Source organism: Pistacia vera, unplaced genomic scaffold (assembly GCF_008641045.1).
Source record: "Pistacia vera cultivar Batoury unplaced genomic scaffold, PisVer_v2 Contig434, whole genome shotgun sequence".
In the NCBI taxonomy this organism is placed as follows: Eukaryota; Viridiplantae; Streptophyta; class Magnoliopsida; order Sapindales; family Anacardiaceae; genus Pistacia; species Pistacia vera.
In genome coordinates, this window is record NW_022196262.1 from 389,725 (window position 1) to 411,662 (window position 21,938).

The 21,938-nt window shown below is 36.2% G+C and overlaps 1 protein-coding gene across 1 annotated transcript; it reads right to left on the bottom strand.

Annotated features, from left to right (window-relative positions):
• Positions 1-3,170: 3,170 nt before the first annotated feature.
• Positions 3,171-5,158, bottom strand: LOC116143922 (pentatricopeptide repeat-containing protein At1g63400-like). Its single transcript, XM_031429367.1, has 3 exons — positions 4,981-5,158; positions 4,619-4,858; positions 3,171-3,367 (listed from the first exon to the last, which is right to left on the bottom strand). The coding sequence occupies exons 1-3, from the start codon at positions 5,156-5,158 to the stop codon at positions 3,171-3,173; spliced, it is 615 nt and encodes a 204-aa protein (XP_031285227.1).
• Positions 5,159-21,938: the final 16,780 nt, after the last annotated feature.

Below are 21,938 nucleotides of genomic sequence, written 5' to 3' on the forward strand. Positions count from 1 at the left end.
CCCATTTTCTTCCAGTAAAGGAGAGTACCATTTTGGATCAATTGGCCCAGATGTATATTAAAGAGATAGTGAGACTTCATGGTGTACCCAAGACAATAGTATCAGACAAAGATTCCAGATTTGTCTCAGCTTTCTAGATGAGTTTACAGAGGAACTTGGGTACCAGGCTGGCTTTTAGTACTGCTTATCATCCTTAGACAGATGGTCAGACAGAGAGAACAAATCAAGTGCTTGGGGACATGTTGAGAGTATGCTGTATGGATTATAAAGTATCATGGCATGAGATGTTACCCTTGGTAAAGTTTGCTTATAATAATAGCTACCAGTCTACAATTAAGATGGCTCCTTACGAGGCTTTGTATGGTAGACGGTGTAGATCTCCAATGCATTGGGATGAGATGGGCAAGAGAGATGAGTTGAATATAGCTCTTGGGCCAGAAATGACTCAAAAGATGATAGAAGATGTAAAGTTGATCAAAAGCAGAATGAAGCAAGCCCAAGATAGGCAGAAAAGTTATGCTGATCAGAAAAAGAAAAGAAGTTGAGTTTGAAGTGGGTGACAAAGTTTTCCTGAAAGTTTCCCCCTACAAACGGCTGATGCGTTTCGGTAATAAAGGAAAGTTAGCACCGAGATTCATTGGTCCATTTGAGGTGTTACAGCGAGTAGGAAAAGTGTCCTACAGATTAGCATTACCACCCAGTATGGACAAAGTTCATAATGTATTTCATGTCCCGATGCTTCGGAAGTATGTAAGTGATCCCTCCCATATTCTGAGCATAGAGGACGTAGACTTGGAAGAGAATCTTGTGCGTCAGGAGCATCCAGTGTAAATTTTGGACAGAAAAATTAAAGAGCTCCGGAACAAGAGTATCCCTTTAGTGAAAGTCCTCTGGAGAAATCATAAAGTTGAAGAAGCTACATGGGAGAGAGAGCAAGACATGCAGAACCGTTACCCGGAGTTGTTTGTTTGAATTTCGCGGACGAAATTCTTTGGGGGGGGGGGGGGAAGAATGTAACACCCACACGGAGGTATGTAATTTATTTAGTTTTTTATAGCCCTTAGTGATTTTTGTTAAAGTTATTTTAAGAATATATAAAGAAAAGCCTTAAAACTTGCATTAGGGTAAAATGGTCTTTTCACTCAAAATTAGTTGAAAAAGTGGAGAGTGAAAAGAGGAGAAATTTCATGTAAAAAGGCAAATAAAAATGAGGGCATTATGGTAATTGACTAAGGGACATAGATGAAATTTTCAAGAAAGTGTAAGGACAAAATGGGAAAGTATGTTTATAAAATAAGATATTAAGGGTTTGAAACCTTTATTTCTCTCCTTCCATCACCACTTTCCTTCTCCATTTTCTCTCAAATTTTCACTCAATTTTTCAAGGATTTTTTAGGGCTTTTGAGTGGATTTTAATAAGGTTTTGATCCTAGGCAACAAGAGGTAAGAATTCTTGCTCTATATATAAGATTTACTTGTGTAGAAGTTGAATTCTTATTAAGTTTATGCTTAGGGTTAAGAGAAGGTTTGAATCCAACAAGAGTAGAGAGTTTTAGTGGAGACTACTCAAGTATAAGGTAAGTAAATTCCACTCAAACTCCAACTCAAGTTAAAGTTTAAGAAATCAATTGAGTAGAGATTTCTTTAAGCATGTATATGTTATGATTGTTGAGAAATTGAGATGAGATTGATTATTATTTATGCATGTTGTTGGATATATTTGAGTATGAGAAGTGTTTTTGATTGTATGATGATGGGTTGAAATTCGGTTGGAATTGGAAGAATTTTGGGAGTGTTTTGCCGTGTAGGGATTATGAGGACACATAGGAGTTTGGCCCTCATTTTGGATGGTTAAAGAAAAAAAGAGAATTATAATTAAAGTAAAGTTTGTATATGCACATTTATTATTTGATAAAATGCCTAAGAGAAGTATGAGTATGAGTAGAAACTTTGATTTTATGCAATATTGCATATTTGTATTTCATAAGTGCATTTAAGTAAGAATTCTAAGCATGAGCCATCCACATGCATATATTTGTATTTGTGTAATAACTTAAGAAAGAATAAAGAATTTTAAGAATAAAACACTTTAAGAATAAAGAGAAAGAAAAAATAAGCACTAAAGAATTAAAGAAAGAAAAGCATTAAAGAAGAGAAAAGAGTAGGTTGTGCGATGGGGAACCGTGAGTGCTAAGAAGAAATTTCCACATACACGCCACCTTAATTGAGTGGCATAAGAAGAAGAAGAAGAATTGTACGACCCATAAGAGTGTATGTGGATTAGGGTTGTACCAGGAAGAATTCCTACATGTACGCCACCTTAATTGAGTGGCCTAAGAAGAAGAAAGAATTTGTAAGGTCCGCAAGAGTGCATGTAGATGAGGACTGTACTCACTCACAAGGCCAAGGTTCCAAATCCATGCATCAACCGAGACTGATCGGCAAAGAATAAGAAAAGAAAGAATAAGAATAAGAAAAGAAAGAATAAGCAAGAATAAAAAACGAGAAAAGAAAGAATAAGAAAGAACAAGAATAAGAAAGAATGAGAAAGCTTGAACAAGCAAAGAAAAGAAAAGAAAAACAAGAAAGAAAAGAGAAGCTTGAGCAAGACAAACAAGAAGAAAGGAAAAGAAATAGAATAAGAAATAGAAAGAAGAAAGAAAATACATTTTTATGCATTATTGCCCATGCATTTCATTCATGCATATTACCATGTATTCCACCATGGTTAGAAAGAGTAGAAAGAAAAGGAAGAATAGAAAGAAAGAATAGAGAGAAGGAAAGAACATCGAGAATTAGGAAGAAAGAAAGAACAGTAAGAATTAGAAACAGAGAAAGAAAAGAGAAAGAACTAAGAATGAAAGAAAGAGGAAAAGAATTAAGTAAGGAAAGAATCAAACAAGGAGAAGAGTTAAGGGATTTACTTACTAAGCATTTTTATGCTCACCCCGTTGTTTTTCCATGTTTTTGCAGGAAATAGGTGAGCAGCAGTCGGAAGGGAGTCGTCAAGCGGAGAGAATTGGCATTAATGTCCACCGTTACTATGTTTTTGTACTTGTTATTTTAGTATACGTAAAGAATTATATTTTATAAGTAAAGAAAAATGTGGGCCCAACTATTTTCATATGCTAAGTATGTATGATTTTATTGTATATATATTCTAAAGTATACTAGTAGAAAGAAGTCCTTACACCATTTTCAGACCATGCTACTTCATAGATTTCAATGGCAATTTGAAATCCGATATCAACCAAGTCTCCATGGATCATCGTTACAGCAACCGCATATGTAACACCGAACCATATTTCTCTTGGCTGCAATGTTGTCATGTCACCTATTCCAACAGGTAGATCCCATTGACCAGCCCCTACCATGCATCCATATTCTTTAACGCATTATAGTTAAAAACCTTCTCTAATGCTCTTCTTGCTTTGTCTTCATCAAATATCGTTGAAAAAGCACATGTTCGTGCATAACTACATTAGAGACACACCTAGTAAGTTCTAGTCTTATCAAATTGAACTAAAAAATATATATATTAAGAAAAAGAAACATGTGAAACATTATAAATAAATCAGGATTTATCAGGCCTGGATATTTGAGAATACCAATCTGTAAAGTTAATCAGTTGCAACATACCATCTTCCAGTAAACTAATCAATTTGAATAGATGAACTTGAGTGGCTACCATTATTGTTGTAGTTGAAGTAAGAACCATTCAACAATTTCTCATATGCAACTTTTGCTTACTGAAATTTGCACCAGAAATAATCCTCAAACCCTTACGATCTACTCCATGTGCAAATGTTGATGCAGCTACAGTGCTGCCACCTCCACTATATGCACTTACAATAGAGACAGATCACATATCGTATGTTTGATCAGGGAAACCATCATTCTCAATCATCCCCATCACCATCCCCATCAAATTCGAATAGATGAAAGTGGTTCCTGAACCTTCTTCTTATAGTAACCAAAATAGAGCATTTTGGCAGCTAGATGAACTTTTGCAGGATTCTGCTCCAAAAAATTTTAGTACTCACTAAAGTTTTATCACATGAACTTCAATTTCTCTTTTGGACCAGAAATTAAGGATGCTAGTTCAAACACTCAGGATAATTTTCGCCCTTCATTAGTAACTGCATAATTAAGGACATTGTACATTCAATCGGCTCACATTTCTCTCCGCCATCTTATGAAGGAGTTCAATAACTTTTGGTATCTCATTATTTTTATGAAAGCAAAAAGAAGCATATTAAATATGACTACATTTGGAGCACAACCTTGTTCCTCCATATATGACAACAACTTGTTTGCCTTTTCTAGTTGTCCATTTTTACAGAGCCCATTTATCAAAATGCTATATGTTACAACGTTTGGCACTAGGTTTCCATGCAGAGAAAATTTCTGAAATAGGCCCAAGCAACTTCGAATCTCCCTGTTTTACATAATCCATCAATGAGGGAACTCAAACCTTCAATACCAACTGCAAACCCATTATTTACTAGAGTATAAAACATTTCCAGCACTTCCAAAACACATCCATTCTTGTAAAGTCCATCAATGAAAATGTTATATGTCCAGGAATCAGGAAAAAGACCGTTAAGTCGCATCTCACCAATCAAATTCCGTGCATCTTCAACCTTAGCGATAAGAAAAAGACCAATTAACAAGGTGCTATATATAATCACATCGGGTCTAATTTCTTCATAAATCACTTTTCGATAAAGATAAAGAGCTTGGTTGACTTCTTTATCCTTGCAATACCAATTGATTAAAGTATTGTAGCAAACAACATTAGGCGTATACCCCTTTCTAGTTATGGAATCAAACAACTGTCTTACATCACCAATTCTATCTGCCAAGTAGTAACCATTCATTAAAATGCTATAAGTATAAATGTTAGGAACCACACCTCTCTGAATCATAAGTTCCAAAAATAATTGTCTAGCCTTCTCAACCAATCCAGCCTTACAAGACCATCAATTATAGTACTATAAATAACAACATTTGGCCTACAAATAACACCAAATTCATCATTCCCATTAACCATCTCCTCATACAACTTAATAGCAAGACTTATCTCCTCTGTTTTACACAATACATCAATCAAAGTCCCATAAGTAATCACACTAGGCCTACAACCAACAACAACCATTTTCTTAAACAATTCCATTGATTATATAATCTTTCTCTCTACACACTAACCTTTAATTAAACAGGTAAATTTCGTAGTATCTGGGCTAAAACCCAACTTCAAAATCCTCCCAAAAACTGCATAACCATCAAAAACCCTTTTAATATTACACAAGCAATTGATTAAAATGCTCAAACACGTGAAATCTGGAGACAACCCAGTTGAATTCAACCACTTATAAAGCAAAATCGCTTCATAATGATGCTTCTTCTTCGCAAGTGCACTGAACAAAGTGGTGAATGATGAAATTGGAGAAATGGGTTCCGAACTAATCATGTAATAGAAAAAGTACAATGCTTCATTTAGAGTAAAGTTACTTGATGGACAATTTTCTTTGAGGAATTTAGCAAGTGAGGATCATTCAAGGGGTTTTTCGAAAGAATGCAAAACTTCATTTCGGGGGCTTGAAGTTGTGAGGCTATGTAAGTGAGCTAGCAAATATAAAACACTAAGTTTCAGAGATGGGTTTTGAGAGATTGAAGATGAACGAAATGGGGATCTCAAAGCCATGTATGAAGAATGTTTTTGTGGGTTTCGTTAAGGTTTCTTTAAGGTAAGGACAATGCAAATTGCAATTGCAAATGCGTTTAAGAGACGAATGTTTTGATAAATTTCACACGCCTCCTTCAGACCCTCACGACTTTGTTTTGCTTCGTGGTCTCTCCACCTTGCGAATGCCTCCCTTATGACTTGAACCTTGGACTTATACCTTGGCCAAGTAACATGAGTACCATTAATGGAGACTTAGAGAGTACCTGGCTGGAAGGGGGTGTTACATCAAGGGTTTTCTTCGTCGAGCTCTTTGGGGGCTCGGGGCACCTTTCTCCCCAACTGTCGTGGAGGCAGTCACGGCACTTGGGCCTTCCCAAAGTTCACCGCCACTGCTCTTGAGGACCATGTGTGAGGTACCATGCTTGACCACCTCGACAGTATTTGCGAGCCGTCTTCGTCGAAACAATCAGCGGCAAAGGAAAAGCAAGTGGTCAGTGACCTAACAGGGCGAGATAAAAAAACAACAAGCTATCAAGTACTTACCTTTATCAAAAATTGTATTGAACTTGGCTTCATTGACGCAAAAGCAATACGCTTTCAATTGAGGAAGCATGATAAGCTCGGTAACTTTGTGCTCACTATTGGGGAGATTGATAAATTGCTGAAGTCACTTTAAGCTCACCTCATGAAGGAAGTTATGCTCGACGTTTACTGCAAAACACAGAGAATTGATTAGTTCGGTCATCGAGCTTGGAAACATTCTTTGCACGCTGGTCTTACTAAAACCTTAAGATATTGTTCATATGGACAATTTCTTTGGGACGTCAACCAAACCATTGAATTGTACTTTCCTCGCCTTAAAGAGGTAGTACGTTTGGTCTCGACTCTTTTTTAGCCTATACAAATGGACGAGCTCGTCTACAGATAGCTCACCCAAGTAAGCTTTCATGTATCCTATGTACATGCCTACAATTATTATATACGAGTTTGCCGTCAACGGGAGGGGAACAATGCCAAATCTTTCTAAAATATTGACGATGAAGTAATGAAGGGGAACAGACATCCCACACCTCAGGAAGGTATCAGAAATCGCCACACAACAAGTAGGCGGATATTTCCAAGAGAAGTTTCTCGGAGCCCTTAGGGGAAGTTGAGTCGTATAAACACTTGTTATGTGCTCAATATCCTCGACCTCTATTGAGGAACGTGGTTCCTTTCGAGGCCTATGGACCAAATATCTCTTTTGCGGAAAAGTCTCTATAGAAGAATGATTGGAGGAGCCCGTAGCATTAGGATCCGTCTTCATACGATGAAGTCCTCAGAAACCTCAAGGACTACGCCCTCGTGAACGGTTGAGGTCATAGGGGAATCAAAGAGTCGATCTATGCTGTGGAAGCTAGAGGAAGACATGATGGAAGCTCGCCTCTAGGTACCTGAAACCAAGGACGTAGCCAGGATTCTGAGTGAGTGGGTTCAAAACATCAATGTTGATAAATTTACAATAAAATATATACTTAAGTAATAAGCATAAAAAAATGTATTTTTAAAAGTTATATATACCAAATTATCAATTCTACAATTGTCCTTGATGATTTTTCATATTCTAAAACCATTGCATAATTGCTTCATTGACAATTCCATCAAATATCTCTCTCTCAATATATGTAATAAGAGAATCATTTAACAATTGATCTCCCATTCGATTCCATTGTCTATTTTTCACAATCTTCATCGCAGAAAATGCTCTTTCTACACTTGAAGTTGCAACAGGTAATATCAATGCTAATTTCATGTCTAAAAAGATAACAACACAAACAAAAACACCCTCCTTTTCTACACTATACTCCAACCAATTTGCATATTCTCTAAACCAAATGGGATTAAAAAGACGCGTTAAATTCTCAATTGCTCTCTTTTTAAAATTATGATTGTGTGGTTGGCAAGGTCCTTTTTGCAAGTATGTGTTTCTCACTTNTCCTACACCATAAACCCTAAAACCTAAAAAACATTAAACCCTAAACTCTTAAGCCTAAAAAACCTTAAGCCCTAAACCCTAAACCCAAAACCCTAAATGATAAACCCAAAACCTGAAACCATAAACATTAAACCCTAAAAAATCGTAAACACAAAAAACCCTAAACCTTAAACCCTAGAAAAATATAAATCCTAAATCTTAAACCCCAAACCCTAAACAACGCTAAACCCTAAACCTTAAAAACTCTTAAACCCTAAACTGTAAAAAACCTTAAACCCAAAACCGTAAACAACGTTAAACCCTAAGCCCTAAAAAATCTTAAACCCTAAACCCTAAAATCCCCAAAACCCAAAACCTTAAACCCTAAAAAACCCTAAACGTTAAATGCTAAAAAACCCTAAACTCTTAACGCTCAACTCTAAACACTAAAAACTGAACCCTAAAAAACCATAAACCCTAAAAAAAATATACACCCTAAACCCTAAAACGTAAAAAACCTTAAACCCTAAACCCAAAAAAATGCTAAACCCTAAATCCTAAAAACCTCGAAACCCTAAACACTTAAGCCTAGTAAACCCTAGGCCCTAAACCCTAAACCCTAAATACTAACCCCAAAACCCTATACCATAAACACTTAACCCTAAAAAGTCATAAACACAAAAAACCCCAAACCCTAAACCCTAAATAATAAAAAAAAGTAAACCCTAAAAAATCCTAAACCCTAAAACCTAAAACCTAAAACCTTAAACCCAAAAATATCCTAAACCCTAAACCCTAAATCCTAGAAAATTCAAAACCCTAATCAATTAAGCCCAAAAAACCCTAGGCCATAAACCCTATACCATAAACATTTAACCCTAAAAAATCGTAAACACAAAAAACCCTAAACCCCACAAAAACCCTAAACCCTAAATCCTAGAGAACTCGAAACCCTAAACACTAAAGCCCAAAAACCCTAGGCCCTAAACCCTAAACCCTAAATGCTAAACCCAAAACCCTATACAATAAACATTTAACCCTAAAAAATCGTAAACACAAAAAACCCTAAACCCTAAACCCTAAAAAACCCTATACCGTAAATCCTAAATCCTAAAAAACCCTAAACCCTAAAAGCCCAAACCCTAAACAACGCTAAACCCTAAACCCTTAAAACCCCTAAACCCTAAACCTTAAACCCTAAAAAACTTTAAACCTTGAACGCTAAAAAGCCCAGAACGCTAAACACTAAACCCTAAAAAACCATAAAAATCCTACACCCTAAACCCTAAAACCTAAAAAACCCTAAACCTTAAAAACCACTAAACCCTAAACCGTAAATCCTAAAAAACTCGAAACCCTAATCTCTAACACCTAAAAAACACTAAACTGTAAACCCAAAACAGTGAAAAACCTAAATCGTTGCCCTAAAAAACCATAAACCCTAAATCTTAAAAAAATCTAAAACCGTAACCCTAAATCGTAAACCTTAAAAACCCTAAACACTAAAAACCTTAAACCATAAACCGTAAACCCTGAAAAATCTTAAACACTAAACCCTAAAAACCAAACCCTTACAAACCCTAAACACTAAAAAATCCTAAGCTGTAAACCCTAAATTACCCTAACCCTAAATCCTAAAAATCCTAAACCCAAAATCCTAAAAAACCCAAAACCCTATGCCCTAAAGCTTAAAGCCTAAACCCTAAACGCTAAATCCAAAACCCCAAACCTTGAACACTAAACCCTAAAAATTGGTAAACCCTAAAATACCTAAAACCCTAAACGCTAGAAAACCCTAACCTTAAACCCTAAAAAGCCCTAAACCCTAAATCCTAAAAAATCCAAAACCCTAAAAAATCTTAAACCCTAAAAAACCTTAAACCCTAAACCCCTAAAAACCCTAAATTTTTTTGGATAAGGTAAGTATGAATAAAAGACCAAAAATGTACAAATACGAGGGGCATACCCCAAGAGGATGACTGATAACTTAAAAACCTTAAATGCTAAACACTAAACGCTAAACCCTAACATACCGTAACCCTTAAAAAAATCATACATCCTAAACCCTAAAAGCTAAAAAACCATAAATCCTAAACCCTAAAAAACCATAAACCATAAACCTAAAAAACTCAAAACCCTAAACTCTAACACCTAAAAAACCCTACGCCCTAACCAATATATCCCAAATAACCCATAACCCAAAAAAAACGCTAAACCCTTAACTCTGAAAAACCCTAAACCCTAAAAATGCTAGACCCTAAACACTAAACCTTAAACCCTAAAAAACCTTAAACCCTAAACTCTAAACACTAAACCCTAAAAACCCGTAAACCTTAAAAAAACCATATACCCTAAACCCTAAAAGCAAGAAAACCCAAAAACCTAAACCCTAAACAATGCTGAACCCTAAACCCTAAAAAATCATAAACCGTAAACCCTAAAAACCTCTAAAACCTAAACCTTAAACTTTAGAAAATCCTAAACCCTAAAATACCCTAAATTCTAAACCATAAACCCTAAACGCTAAACCCTTAAAAACCGTAAACCTTAAAAAAAAATCATACACCCTGAACCCTAAAAGCGAAAAACCTTAAACCTTAAACCCTAAAAAACACAAAACCCTAAACTCCAAAGCCTAAGAAACCCTAAACGCTAAATAACCCAAAACCCTAAAAAATGCTAAACCCATAACTCTAAAAAACTCTAAACCCTAAACCTAGAAAAACCCCACACCCTAAACCCTAAAAAAACTTAAATCCTAAAAAACCCTAAACACTGAACCCTAAATTCTAAACCATAAAAAACCATTAACCGTAAACCCCAAAATACCCAAAACCGTAAAAAATGCTAAACCCTAAACCCCAAAAAAATACCCTAATTGCTAAACCCTAAAAAAGCCTAAACGCTGAACCCTAAATCCTAAAAACTTGAAACCCTAAACTCTAAAGCCTAAAAAACCCTAAGCCCTAAACCCTAAACACTAAACCCTAAAAAACCCTACACCCTAAGCGCTAAAACCTAAAAAACCTTAAACCCTAACCCCAGACCCTAAATCCTATAAAACTCAAAACCTTAAACACTAATTCCTAAAAAACCCTAAGCCCTAAACCCTAAAAGCTAAACCCAAAACCCTATACCGTGAACACTTAACCCTAAAAAATCGTAAACACAAAAAACCCTAAACCCTAAATCATAAAAAACCCTCAACCTAAAACCTTAAACCCTAAACCGTAAAAAAGCCAAAACCCTAAACCCTAAAAAATCCAAAACCCTAAGAAACACTTGTAAGTAATTGATCTACCATACGCAGCGGAAAACAAAAATTTAATCAGTAAATCAATTACCATTCTTTGCCTAGATCCGTGTTAGGAAAAGATCAAGTCATGGTAGCAAAAAAAAAAAATTTATTTACAACATAGATCGTTCCTTAGAACCAAGATCAGGGCACAAATTTACAGTTTATACATTAAATAAGAATCTGGAGAAAATTCAGTATAGAATTAAGAACTCATACGCACGTTTGGAGGCTCCTCAACTTGTCTCTGAATGGATTTCACTACCGACCCAAGAGTAGGATGGAACCAATGTAGCCCACACAAAGATAACCCAAGGAACTAAGGAGGGATTTGCTAGATCATCTTTAGCCTTAAGAACCAAGAACAAATCAAGCAAATTTTGTTTCAAGCAAAAAAGGCAATCTGGCGTGGGAGAGAAAAAGGGGGCATGAGGTTTTTCTTTTAATGATTGAATGAATTCTTATTCATAAATTCACAAAGTGTTGCACTTATATAGTGCACACTTTGCCCTATTCCATCATGGAATAGGCTTGGGCTCCAACCCAAACACCCCTTGTATCCAAACAACCCCATTTAGATATTATCATTTTAATTATCATTATCTCAATTAAATTCAATTAATATATATATTAACATTTAACAATAATGATAATTTATTTAAATATATGTGAACACATATTCAAGCATAATCTCACTTATTTAATTTTAATATCAAATTAAATAAAGGCTATGAGCTCAACAAATTTAATTGCACTGCGAGATTACAAAAATACCCTTTTGCCTAAAAAGACGAAAATGCCCTTTTTATAAACTGGTTCTTAAATTATCTTCTATGTGTGTGACCCATAGGCTCCTTATCATACCGGTAGTGTGTAGTATAGCGATTAACACCAATTAATCGTCTCACTACACACAGACCAAGATTGGCCCATAGCAAGGCATCATGGCCACCTGATAGATTCGGATTCAGCGAAGCAGCTACCTGTCAACGATACGGTTACCGTACAATCCAATCCTTTCATCATCCGTTATCTCAACGAGACTGAGGGATAGAAATAGTGTCAACCTCAGTTACTCTCGATATGTCTATATTCAGTTACTAGTCCAATGACCGAAATTACAAACTGGATAGAGCAACAACTTAATCATATTGTGGCCACAGTTTTAGTGTCATTGTCATTTACTGAATTGCATCGTGAGATAACTCCCCTCGTACCTGGAAGTGATGAATCCTCTGTCTATCCACCATAGTCTTGATACACTCCTTGATGCAGCCAATCACTACTGTATTGACAGCTCTGAATAGAACTACGTTGGGCTAGTGTCAAACTACACCAATCGGTGCACAAGGCGCTCTGGTGATCTCAAGTCTAAGGATCACATGCACCACCATTCGTTAGAGGATTTGTTCCATAGGCACTAGGGTTACCTTCCATATGGAATCCTCTAGTGGGTCAAACCAATGAACTCGCCTACAACAAGCACCCATGTGTTGCACCAGGTTGTCATGTGTTATCAAACAACCTTGACAAGTGAGATCAGTCACTGCCTTTCGACAGGGTCGTTCAATACAATGATAGTCTTACCATATTATATGTGCCCTTACTTCAGAATAATACTAGGGCTACAAACGTTTCTAAAATGGCCACCATATATGCTCATAGAGTTCTCACTGTCAAGATTTGAAACACTAGATACCCTCGTCACGGTTCTACCATTCTAAGGACATATATCAATACATACAATGATGATTTACGCGATATAGAATAAAATGTCTTTTATTGATCAATGAACATTAATACAAAGAGTCAATTCTACAATAATTGATTGGCTCTAAGGCACCTACTCTAACAATTCAAGTATAGATTATACCGTTTACATGTTTATAAACAAAAATCTGTCTAAAGTAAATCCATTCAAGGATTAGAATACTTACATACGTTTGGAGGCTCCTTCGAGTTTCTCTGATTTCGGACTGGAACAGTGTTCACGTACTGTTCACAGTCTACTGTTCACGCGATTTTTTTCCAATTGATCCAAAGTGGGATCGCACTCACAGAAGTCCACACGAAGATAATCTGCAGAACCCTTGATTGTTTTTTCAGAACAATCAAGGGCTTCAAGAATTAAGAAAGAAGAACAAGAAAAGTTTTCTTCTTGAGAGAGAGAGAAACAGGGTGGCTAGGGTTTTTAATAGAATGAATAATTCTCTTTTTGTTTTAATTTTAAGTTGCACTTATATAGTGTAACAATTAAAACCCTATTCCACTTAGGAATAGCCATGGGCTCTAACCCTAGTTCACCCTTGCAACCAAACACACCCTTTATGGTATTTTAATTAATTACTTATTATTATAATTAAAAATCAATTAATATATAATAATATATTAACATTCAATTAATAATAATAATTCATTTAAATAAATACATAGATATATTTAATTATAATCTCAGTAATTTAATTTTAATATTAAAATTAAATACAGGCAACAACCTCAGCAAATTTAATTACACTGTGAGATTACCAAAATACCTTTTCGTCCTGAAAGATGAAAATACCCTTTCACAAATTGATTCTTAAATTATCTTCTAAGTGTGTGACCTGTAGGCTCCTTATCATATCAGCAATGAGTAGTATAGCAATTAACACCAATTAATCGTCTCACTACACACATACCAAGATTGGCCCCTAGCAAGGTATCATGGCCACCCGATAGATTCGGATTCAGCAAAACTGTAGCCTGTCAATAGTATGGTTACCATGCAATCATATCCTTTCATCAACTGTTATCACATTGAGACTGAGGTACAGAAATAATGTCAACCTCAGATATCCTTGGTGTGCTGTTGTAGGCAACCAATATTAAAACCTAAAAACACATGTAGTAGTGTGAGTAAGGATCGTTCCCACGGAGAGCGTCTAGTTGAGTCTTATGTTACGTGAACAAGGCGGGGGGGAGGGGGGGTTTGAGTAAAACATAAAACAATTTAAGGATAAGCAATTCAAACTAAATTAGTGAAATCAATCAAAATAATGAACCTTGGTCTAAGTCAACATCTACTATCGGAATCTTACAACTGATCATGGATGCAAAAATAAATCAATTCTAACTTTGAGTATTCACCGTTGGAACTATTTTCCTATCTCTCCTTAGTTGTAATTAATTAGGAAACAAAGCGATCTAATTAATCTTACTACTAAACAACTCTAGACAAGCGCTAAAGATTTAATCTAGTGGCAGCCTTAAGACCTAGAGAGATCGATGAAGCTGAACAACACAAACACAAGCGGTTATCTTTAATTCAGTCAAATGTTCTTCTTAAGACTTACTAATTCCTGACGCAGAAAACTCTTAAACCTTTATTACTTCACAAGTTAAAGGGATCAAACAATTACGGATTTGATATCTAACTTAGCAGTAGATTGCAACAATTAATAAACTAGTAGGCCTCCTAGTAATTAAACGCAACAATCATGACAATAGGCATAGAAGAACATCCAATACTCAAAACATAAATTGAACGCTAAAAAGAATAGATTAGATCTCACAGTTTATTGATTCCAAGGCCTCCGTTTCCTTCGACCAAGTTATGAAAATCAGCTAGTCATGGCCATCATGAAAATTCATAGGAAAAAGTTACAGTAGAGGAGAAAGAGAGGCGTGTCTATTATATCTCAATCTGATCTCTCTCCCATTTTAAACATATCCCATTCAAATCATTTAATCCTACTAAATCTCTTAAAAATATTCTAATATCCTAAAATAACATTTATCCTAATGTGATTCTAATTAATTGAAAATAAAATAAAGCCCTAAATAAGATAGGAAATTGGTGTCTCCAGCTGTAACTTGCATGCAATAGGTCTTCAAATCTTCCAATAATAAACTGCCTCTTTAAGAATGTTCCAGAACGTCGACAGTGCAGGTGCGTCAACTTCAAGCCAGATTATAACCTTGATGCAGCGAGTATTTCTCAAAACTCAAAACATGAAAGTTGTAGATATATTTCTTAGGGTTCCACAGAATTTTGAATCATCTCAATCGGAGCTCGGATGAGGGAGTTATTCTCAGATTACGAAGCAATGTCAAAACTATCCGAATTCACCTAATTAGTTCCGTTTTGCATTTACGCCTCCATTTGCATCCTAAATCAAAATAGAATAATAAGAGTAAATTTAGGCAAAAATAAGTATAAAGACTAGACTTAAGGGGGTAAATATGACATTTGCATTCTCATCAAATTCCCCAACACTTAGGTTTTGCAATCCTCGGCAACTAAGTCAAACAAACACTACACTCAAGTCATATCAAGAACACCATCATGATCATAAGCAACATATTTCATCCATTTATTCATACCAAACTTAGGCAGCAACAAAATAATAAAGTAGAGTTAATGACATTCATCTCTCTTTACTTTTCCACAATTACTCTCAATCAGTCAATGCAAACAAGGAAACTAATCACAACCAATTCATGTACAACTCACCTCTCAACTTTTTCCCTAACTGTTTCTCTTACTACTACAACTAGGTAGCAAACTAGGATATTTTTTTTTTTTTTTTTTTTTTGAAAAAAGAATGAGTGCATTTTATGCTCTATCTCATTTTATGGTTGTGTTTATGAGTGAGTGCGTTTTACGCTCCATCTCGACTCACCACATACCTTTCTTTTCTTTTTCCTATTTGCTTAAACCCAAATTTAGGACTATCTTAAGAGAAACAATTTCTTTTTTCTTTTAAGGGTTGTTATACACTCCTCAATCATGCTTCGTCACCAAGTTCACACAACTTATCAAGACATATTGTTTCAAAACTACAAAGATTCAAATCTGATTAACTCTATTTTATGAAATATTGCTAACATCCTAAGTCAAGGAATATGCTCAATAACAAAGTCAAGTTACTATTTCATGCATCACTAGACGTTCAAAGACATGACATAAAGCATAAACCTTCCTAAAAACAAAAACCTATTTTTTTTTTTTTTAACAAATTAAAACACAACCTAAATCCCCTCCTCCACACTTAAAACTGACATTGTCCCCAATGTAAGATGAAATGCAAAGAAAAGGAAAAAATAACCAAAATTTAAAATGCGAGAATAAGAAAACAAACTCCCCTTGGGTTGCCTCCCAAGCAGCGCCTTTGTTTATTGACGTTGGCTCGACTCAAGGCTTTTCTTCATTTGATGCACTGAGTTTACTGGAGATGATCACCAGTAATGTTCCTTTGTCTCCAAGGAACACGTACTTGAGGTAACTAGGGAGAGGCTTCAAATATGGAACGGGGGCCTGCAAAACAGAGGGTAAAGGCCGCTCATTAGAAATTAGTAATGCAATATAAGGAAGGTTACTTGACTGCTGCTGTAACTTTGGAGAATCATTCAACACTGCAACAGTTTCCTGCAAATCAGTACTCAAGGCTAACTCCTCATTCTTTCCTCAAGATGCTTACTAATGGCAACTCACAATCCATCTTTTCCATCAAGTTCAAAGACTTCCTATGCTAAAGAATCAATCACATCAATAGAATAAACAGGATTATCATCAGCATCATTAGGATATTTCATGGCATCATAAATATTAAACTTAATGATTTGACCATCAAATTCCATGGTAAGTATGCCACTATGAACATCTATCTTAGTCTTGGATGTTTTTAGGAAGGGTCTTCCTAACAAAATAGAAGCAGATTGATCACCATTTTCCATATCAAGCACATAGAAATCAGTAGGGAAAACTAAGTCATTAACTTGTACCAAAACATCATCAACTACACCCTTAGGATAGGCATTAGATTTATCAGCTAATTGAATCACAACACCAGTTTTATTCAAAGGTCCAAGTTTCAAATAAGCATATATAGAATATGGCATGACATTTATATAAGCTCTTAATTCTATCATGGCCTTCTCAAACATAGTGTTACCTATCGTACAAGGGATAGTAAACATACCTGGATCCTTGCACTTTGCTGGAAGTTTTCTCTGAATCACTATAGAAACATTCCCTCCTACTCTCACCTTTTCACACCCTTTAAATTTCTATTTCCTCTTAATTGTACACAGTTCTTTCAAGAATTTAGCATACCAAGGTACTTGTTTAATAGCATTTAAAAGAGGAATATTTACCTCGCATCTACGAAAAGTCTCATAAAAATCTATGTTTTGCTCATCTTTTCTAGATTCTGCCAAAGCTTGAGGAAAAGGAGGTATTGGTTTATAATCAGACAGAGGCGGAAACTTACGCTTAGGAACACCATCGTCGTTAGGAACGTTCCTGTCTACAATGACGTTTTTCTCCTTTTCTTCCTTCGATGATGTAGAGGCTACCTTTACTGGAATCTCAACCCCTTTACCACTCCTCAAGACGATTGCACTTACATTTTCTCTCGGATTCACCACCGTTTGAGAGGGTAATTTCCCCAAACTTTGCGCCTCCAACTTACTTATTGCGGTTGCCATCTGGCCCGTCTGATTCTCTAAACTTTGAACACTAGCCCTTGTCTCCTATTGAAATTGCAAAGTATTAGTGGCAAGAGACTTAACAATATCTTCTAAAGACATACCAGAATTAGAAGTTTGGCCCGGTTGTTGTCTAGGGGGGTAAGGCTGCTTATATTGCTAGTAACTTGGGCGGTTTTGAGTCACCGGCTTTTTCACTTGTGTATTCCCATTGCTAAGATTGGGGTGATCCCTCTATCCTGAGTTATATGTGCTCGAATAGGGATCATACTTCCTTTGCTGTTGTCCAGGAAAACCACCTGCTGCATTCACTTGCTCAATGGGCTTCTCTTGAAGAGTTGGGCACATATCAGTTTGATGCCCTACTACCGAACAAATCCCACAAGCCTTCACTGTTTGCATATTACCTACAGCAATTTGACGAACAAGAGAAATTAGACTCGAGATTTGTTGTTCAAGGGAAGAAATATTTACCTCATTATCATGCCTAGAAGGAAGGTCAAGCCTAGTGCCAAATTGTTGAGAATTGGCTGCCATATTTGCAATCAAGTTTCTCGCGGCCTCTTGAGTTTTATCCACCAAAGCTCCTCCACTTGCAGCATCAATCATGCTCCTATCAGTGTATTTAAGGCCCTCATAGAAGTACTAGATAAGTAGCTTCTCACTAATCTGATGATGGGGGCAGCTTGCACATAATTTCTTAAAACGTTCCCAGTATTCATGTAGGGACTCTCCGTTGTGCTGCCTTACACCACAAATTTCTTTCCGAATGTTGGCCGCCCTTGAAGCTGGGAAATATTTCTCCAGAAACAATCTCTTCATCTCGTTCCATGTGGTAATACTGCTGAAGGGTAGATAATAGAGCCAATCCTTAGCTACATCCTTCAAAGAAAACGGGAAGGCTCTTAATTTAATTTGCTCTTCAGTCACCCCCGTAGGTTTCATACTCGTACAAACCACATGAAGCTCCTTTAAATGCTTGTGAGTTTCTTCACCTGTAAGGCCATGAAAAGTGGGCAAGAGATGTATTAGTCCAGATTTTAATTCAAAAGTAGTAGCAGCATCTAAAACAGGAAACTTTATGCATAAAGGTGCTTGATTCAACTCAGGGGCAGCAAGCTCTTTCGAAGTTTGATTTCCAGCCATGACGTCCTCCTCTTCTAAATTAGAGTTGCTAGCAAATTGGGAATCAAGAGCCAAATTGCTTTCCTCAGAATTTCTCCGAGCTTCCTTCCTTAACCTACGCAAAGTCCTCTCTATTTCCGGGTCGAATGTTAAATCACCAAGATGAGAGGACCTGGTCATACAACAAAAAAACCTCATAAAAGAATTAGAATAAATGACAAATAATGAAAACTAACTAGAAAATAATAATTTTTTTTTTTTATGACCAAAAAGACAAAATTAGCCAAAAACCCTCTCAAACGTTGTTTTTTGGCCTCGAGAGGGTGGGACTAGTAAAATCCATTCAGCTAGACGCTCTCTGTGGGAATGATCCTTACTCACACTACTACATGTGCTTTTAGGTTTTAATCTTGGTTGCCTACGACAACACGCCAGATTTTGGTGCCGTTGCCGGGGAGTGATTCTAGTTGATTTTTATTTCATTCTTGTTATTTTTCTTTTCTTTTTTTTTTTCTAGAAAAAAATAATAAAAAAATTTTGGTAGTATTGTTCATGGCAGGATTTTTGGTGGAATTAGGAGCGGTGCAAGTACTCGTTTCGAAGAAAACGAAATTCTATACGACACTAGTAGGGTGGGGTGGTTTTTAGTAAAACATAAAACAATTTCAAGATAAGCAATTCAAACTAAATTAGCGAAATCAATCAAAATAACGAACCTTGGTCTAAGTCAACATCCACCATTGGAATCTTACAACTGATCATGGATGCAAAAATAAATCAATTCATACTTTGAGTATTCACCGTTTTGAACTATTTTCCTATCTCTCCTTAGTTGTAATTAATTAGGAAACAAGCGATCTAATTAATCTTACTACTAAACAACCCTAGACAAGCGCTAAAGATTTAATCTAGTGGCAGCCTTAAGACCTAGAGAGATCAATGAAGTTGAACAACACAAACACAAGCGATTGTATTTAATTCTGTCAAATGTTCTTCTTAAGACTTACTAATTCCGGACGCAGCAAACTCTTAAACCTTAATTACTTCACAAGTTAAAGGGATCAAACAATTACAGATTTGATATCTAACTTAGCAGTAGATTGCAACAATTAATAAACTAGTAGGCCTCCTAGTAATTAACGAAACAATCATGACAATAGGCATAGAAGAACACCCAATACTCAAAACATAAATTGAACGCTAAAAAGAATAGATTAGATCTCACAGTTTATTGATTCCGAGGCCTCCGTTTCCTTCTACCAAGTTATGAAAATCAGCCACTCATGGCCATCAAAAAATTCAAAGGAAAAAGTTGCAGCAGAGGAGAAAGAGAGGCATGTGTGTTATATCTCAATCTGATTTCTCTCCCCTTTTATACATATCCCATTCAAATCTTTTAATCCTACTAAATCTCTTAAAAATATTCTAATATCCTAAAATAACATTTATCCTAGTCTGATTCTAATTAATTGAAAATAAAATAAAGCCTAAATAAAATGGGAAAGTGGTGTGTCCAGCTATAACTTGCGTGCAATAGGTCTTCAAATCTTCCAATAATATACTGCCTCTTTAAGAATGTTCCAGAACATCGGCAGTGCAGGTGCGTCAACTTCAAGATAGATTATAACCTTGATGCAGCGAGTATCTCTCCAAACTTAAAACATGAAAGTTATAGATATATTTCTTAGGGTTCCACGGCATTTTGAATCATCTCAATCGGAGCTCGGATGAGAGTTATGCCCAGATTACGAAGCAATGTCGAAACTATCCGAATTCACCTAATTAGTTCCGTTTTGCATTTAACGCCTCCATTTGCATCCTAAATCAAAATAGAATAATAATGAGTACATTTAGGCAACAAATAAGTATAAAAGACTAGACATTAAGGGGGGTAAATATGACATTTTGCATTCTCATCAATCCTTGACATGTTTGTATTCATTTACTAGACCAATGACAGGAATATTAAATTGGATTGAGCATCAACTCAATCCCACAATGGCCACAGATTTAGTCTCATTGCCATTTACTGAATTACCTAGTGAGATAACTTCTCCCGTACCCATGAGTCATGAATCCTTTGTCGATCCACTATAGTCTCGATACACTTCTCAATGCAGCCAATCACTACCGTATTGATAGCTCTAAATAGAACTACGTTGGGCTAGCGTCAAACTACACCAATTGGTGCACAAGGCACTCTAGTGATTACAAGTCTAAGGATCACAAGCACCACCATCCGTTAGAGGATTTATTCCATAGACACTAGGGTTACCATCCTTATGGAATCCTCTGGTGGGTCTATCCAGTGAACTTGCCTCTAACAAGCACCCATGTATTGCACCAGGTTGTCGGCAAACAATCTTGACAAGTGAGATCAGTCACTACCTTTCGACAGGGTCGTTTAATACTAGGATAGCCTTACCGTATTATTTGTGTCCTTGGTTAGAGTAATACTGGGGCTACGGAGTTTCTAGAATGGCCACCATATGTGATCATAAGGTTCTCACTATCAAGATTTGAAACATTTGATACCCTCGTCATTGTTCTACCATCCTAAGGACATATATCATTACATACATGATATAGAAGAATATGCCTTTTATTGATAAATAAACATTTATTACAAAGTCAATTTTACAATAATTGATTGGCTCTAGGGTACCTACTCTAACAGTCTCCCACTTGCACTATAGCCAATCATTCATGTATTTAATACCGAATGACCTTAAGTGTTTTTCATGCTTCTGCTACGATAGAGGCTTCGTTAGTGGATCGACGAGATTGTCATCAGTATGCACTTTATTGATATGTACATCTTCCCTCTCAACCATTTCTCTGATAAGATGAAAACGTCTGAGTATGTGTCTGGACTTCTGGTGAGACCGTGGTTCATTTGCTTGAGCAATCACTCCATTGTTGTCACAATAGACATCTATCAGATCAACAATCATGGAAACCACACCAAGTTCGGTGAAGAACTTCTTAATCCAGACTACCTCCTTGGCTACATCGGATAATGCAATATACTCAGCTTCCATTGTAGAGTCCGCTACAATGCTTTGCTTGGAGCTCTTCCAGCTCACTGTACCCCCATTAAGACAAAATACAAACCCTGATTCCGATCGATAATCATCTTTATCCATTTAGAAACTAGCATCACTGTATCCTCTTACAGTGAGCTCATCTTCCCCTCCATAAACCAAGAACATGTCCTTCGTCCTCTTCAGGTACTTAAGGATGTTCTTGACAGTTATCCAGTGACTCTCACCTGGATCCGATTGATATCTACTACAAATACTTAACGCACATGAGACATCAGTCTATGTACATAACATGGCATACATGATAGATCCAATTGCTGACGCATATGGGATCCTCTTCATTCTATCTCTCTCATAGTGTGT